General features: G+C 27.6%; 1 protein-coding gene across 4 annotated transcripts in view; it reads right to left on the bottom strand.

The window, feature by feature from the left end:
• Positions 1-558: 558 nt before the first annotated feature.
• Positions 559-4633, bottom strand: part of LOC108752574 (ubiquitin thioesterase trabid) — a 9039-nt gene continuing 4964 nt past the window's right edge. For 3 of the 4 annotated variants that reach the window (XM_018493483.1, XM_018493484.1, XM_018493482.1), the window contains 2 exons: positions 4069-4498; positions 3420-3883 (listed from right to left, as the gene is read on the bottom strand). In XM_018493483.1, the coding sequence (XP_018348985.1) occupies positions 3805-3883; positions 4069-4498 (509 nt within the window). In that variant the 3' untranslated portion in view covers positions 3420-3804. Of the gene's footprint in view, positions 1025-3419; positions 3884-4068; positions 4499-4633 lie in introns of those variants that run through there. The other variant, XR_001939569.1, reaches the window with a different exon arrangement.

Below are 4633 nucleotides of genomic sequence, written 5' to 3'. Positions count from 1 at the left end.
AAAAATGACATAAAGTAATTCAGCATTTATTGATTCACACCTCGAAGTTCTCTTATTATAGTATTTATAATAATCATCGTTAGACTCGTGGTAATAATAATTAATAATAATAATAAATCGTTATTTTCGAATTATTGTACATTGATATATTATCTCATATAATATTTATATCTCATAGATGTGCTCTATTAATATTTATATTTATATATTTATAGACTTCTCTATTCTGCTTTCCGATTAGAGAATAGACTTTTAAAACTCTCTATACTTTATCACTTGCCAAGAATAAATTCTGGCAACAAGAAACTGAGAAAACTATTCTTGCTTAAAAAGAAAACATATCCCCAAACATTGTTAATATTTTAATATTTTTTTCTACTTTGCCCTGTTCATTGAAAATTGAGCTGAGAATAAATTAATTAAAAGTTAATTTCAGAATTAACTTTCGATATCAATTATTATTAATAATAAATAATTTATGTTGAAATTTTATTAAAATCAGTAAAATAGTTTCTAATTGTTAAATAATTAGAAATAAAAGAAAAATAATAACGTTTACTAATAACAAATACGTTAAAAAAGCTGATTTTATTAATAACAATTAATATCGAAGATTAATGGGGAGAAAACTCTCTACTTTCATTTCCTTTTTTTTACGCAGAAGCCAGCATTATCGCATTTTTACAATAAAAAGATTTACAGTAAATATAGTCTAAACTTACAGAACTCATACTAAAGATATAATTTCATACTTAAAAATGGACTTTATAAGTCACAGAATTATGCTATATCAATGATCGTAATAATGATCATAACAATAACGATTGTCGATGTATATAATATTAACAATTACAATAATAGAGCGATAAGCCTCGCTTCTGCCGCAGACAGAACACTATGCAATTGACTTATACCTATTGTCCCCTTCGAAAATTAGGGATCCAGAAACCGATATAATTTCGGTGAATTCAGTCGAAAACTTCGTAACAAAAGTATATAACCTTCGTCATAAAGTTTATTTTTTCTGAAAAATAAAAAGAATTTATTTATTTACATAATGTATAATCCATATATGTATAATTTATTTGTAATAAATAAATGGTTAATAGAAATTATTAATTAGATCAAATAACTTCGTAATTTAAATAGAAAGAAAAAGTTCTCTTAATTTTTTTGTAAACTAATTAAAAACCATACATTGAAAGTAATGATTTCATAGCTTAGTAAATACAAGACAAATCTGAATTTGAATTATAATGCAGAATGTTAGAACAATGATTATTTGCAGGAATATTTCGACTTTACTTTTGACATTGTACAATAAGATAAAAATAAAGTTAAATAGACTTAAAATAAAGTTTCAAAATGTTCCTGAAATTCATATACAGCTATATACAATTTCTGTTCCAATATTCTACGTTAAACTTCGAGCTTCTTCTTTGAATTCGAATTTCTCCGTGATTATTAGATTATTTAAAACCTTTTTCTTTTTCTTTTAATTTTTAACCTATACAAATATATAGGATATGGAAGGATTAAGTGTGAGATAACTGGAGAAAAGGATATTTCGCGTAAAAATAAAACGAAAATAAGTCGAAATTAATAATAATAATACAACCTTTTTCATATCACATCATGTTCAAAATTTTACATTTTATACTATTTCATATTTAATGACTTTCTTTTTTCTTTAATTCCGAGATCTATTTCAAAAATTGATAAATCAAAATCCGACAGAATTACATCGGTTTCTTGATCTGATTTCGATCTTTCCGAGTCTTCTTCATTAATTTTTATCACGTGACTTTCGATCGCGTAATAATTAATTCATGATTAAGAAAGAAAAAAAAACGCGATGTGGTGCTATATTCAAAAAGACTAGACGCTACATTGTTGTTATCGGAATTAAATAGTAAGAAATGAAGACTATTATTATGTCGAAAAATGAAGAAGCATTTCCGAAGAAATGTTTTTAGCGATTTTGTACTTTTTTGATTAAAGATTTGTTACAATCGCTCTTTCGTTCGCTAGAATGCGCAGTTAGATGTGTGAGTAAATGAATGCGTGTGTGTATCGGCTATTCAATAATAATTCTAACGCTCAAACATATGTGCTCATCTCTTTAATTTTTTCTTCATCGCTTCTTATAAAAGTTCATATAGTGTTATCTATAATATTTAACACGACGAACCACACTTACGCGAAAAATGTAATATATTATTATTATTAAATAACAATATATTATACCCCACGCATAAAAATTAAACCATATATTTTTTTTCTTTATAGAGAAAAATGCACATTTTTTTCACAAGTCCGTTAGTAATATTTTTTTTCCTATTAACACACCGTTGGAGATAAACGCGTGATTTCGATCATTAAAAAGGGGACAGATCGTTGTTTGTGTTTGGCTGCTTGATTTTTTTAACGCAGCTCTAAGTTATAACAAGTGAAACGACTTAAAGACGATTATACACGGAATTTGTTGACTTTTCTAGATTATTATCCTTAAGGATCGTGTCTCGGATATTATCGGAACTCATATCATTACAAGATGTTTTATATCAATCTTTAGTGGCAGATTTTTGTAGTCAAGAAAAAGTTATATTAATCTCCATTAAAATAAATATTTCTATTTTATTCAAAATATATAAAATTAAAGTAAAAAATTTTATTTTGAAAAAAATTAACTCCAGAAGTGAGAAGAATAATGTTTTACATCAAATTCTAATCTAAGAAAATTTTTTAATCTTTAAAACTTAATTATTTATTGGATCTTACATTCGAAGATAAGAAACTTTCACAATTATCGATCAATATTTGAATAATTAATTTTTAATGGATTATATGTCGGAATTAATTATTCAAAATTTTAAAAATTACTGATATCTAAGCTATTTCTTTTAAGGAAAATAGACTAAAAAGTCTGCCATTAAATCACATTTATTATTTCGTTTGTCATTATAAATGGAACGCGACAAACAAACGCTTAAAAACTTGTCCGAACTTGTCCGAACGTTTCCGCAAAATTTCGCGATATTTTGCGAGAGAGAAAGTTCTAAATTTTTTCCTCCTCCGAGACTATATTTTTACAAACTATCTGTGAAAAAATTTTATTTATATAGCCTAACAATTAAATTTCTATTATTATGCAAAACGATTCGATAATGTGTAACAAACGACAATGTTTCCCACTTTCGCTCATCGTCACTGGCAATGAATTATATAACACTTATATGTATTGTTTAAACATCTTTATACTTATATATAATGTATTCAACATTCCCTTTTTCACATCAAAAAATTAAACTTGTATTTTCTTTCCATTTTTTATCACGATAAAAAAATTGTTACATCAGTTTTCTTAAGTTGCATTAACATCAGCATAATGTAATAAAAATAATTTTTTCCGCAAGAAAAGATTTTTACAACAAACTGGCATTGATTTGTTTGTCATAACTCTAAACATTTCTAACAAATGTATGCTAATTTAATCATAAAAGAATTTTTTTCAATAATTCAATAATCAATGCATAAAGTTTGGTATTTCGTAAATCCTAATTCAAATTTTACAATTTTTGTTTGCAAAACGATGTAACAGCATTTTCAATTTTTTAAATAGTACATTGCCAGTGTATGGACGTAGTAGTTTCTCCGTATTGAGTTACTCATGAAAGTACGGCATTCACGTAATTTTCATTTTATAATACTAACCATTTTATAATTTTCGGTCGAGAATAAACTTGTGAGAAATGGAAATGCTTCTCATGTCAGTCGCAACACTTCTTTCTTAAAATTACTGCACTACTCATCTTCGGTATCACCATCGCTACTATAATCCTGTAATGTGGGTGGTCTCGAGAAGGGTGCCTCGTTAGTTTGACTACAACATTCAGAGAAAGAAAAATTATTTATCCAATTATTTATCAAATCTTATTAATATCGCGTTCATTGTATAATCTTAATTAATTTTTTTATTTTCTTTGTATTAAAATTGTTCTTTTAAATTACATTATATTATAGTTATAATTTCTTTAACACAGTTCAAGAAAATTATAAATCACTCACGCTAATCTACGATAATGATTTAACCACTCTTCCAACATCTGCGCAACGAGCAACGGTCTTTTGTGAAGTTTTTGCTGTGCTACAAGTATTCCACCCTCTGTTCTGCATACATCCAACCATTCTTTATAGATTGATTCCTCACGACCGATTTCATCCGTCGTGAGAAAGTGTATTGGCAGGAGCTTATGCTCGCGATCCATTAGTGGCATAAAGGTGGTCTGCATTTGAATCTGTAGCTGCTCGAGTGGACTGTTGTTCCCGCTCACTACCCCATGAGTCGCGAGGGGCGGTATTCTCGACGAGGCATATGGCTCGATTGGAACCAACGCCGTGAAATGGCCACGGGTATAACCCAATGCAATTGGTGAACGAATGCAAAATGAGGGTTCCCATAATAGTGGTAGATAAACGCCCTCAAATCTTGCATAACCTGCAAAATAACAGAAATAATTGATATCTTAAATTAAAAAAAAATTTTTTTTCCATATAGTAGAAAAGAAAAGAGTTCGAAAGAATTTCTTAAATCTTATGAATCTTGAGTCTTTGAAAAAAATCTTTAAAGCTT

This window comes from Trachymyrmex septentrionalis, unplaced genomic scaffold (genome assembly GCF_001594115.1).
Source record: "Trachymyrmex septentrionalis isolate Tsep2-gDNA-1 unplaced genomic scaffold, Tsep1.0 scaffold60, whole genome shotgun sequence".
In the NCBI taxonomy this organism is placed as follows: domain Eukaryota; kingdom Metazoa; phylum Arthropoda; class Insecta; order Hymenoptera; family Formicidae; genus Trachymyrmex; species Trachymyrmex septentrionalis.
The sequence above is the reverse complement of the archived record's forward strand: the minus strand, read 5'-3'. Positions and strand labels throughout refer to the sequence as shown.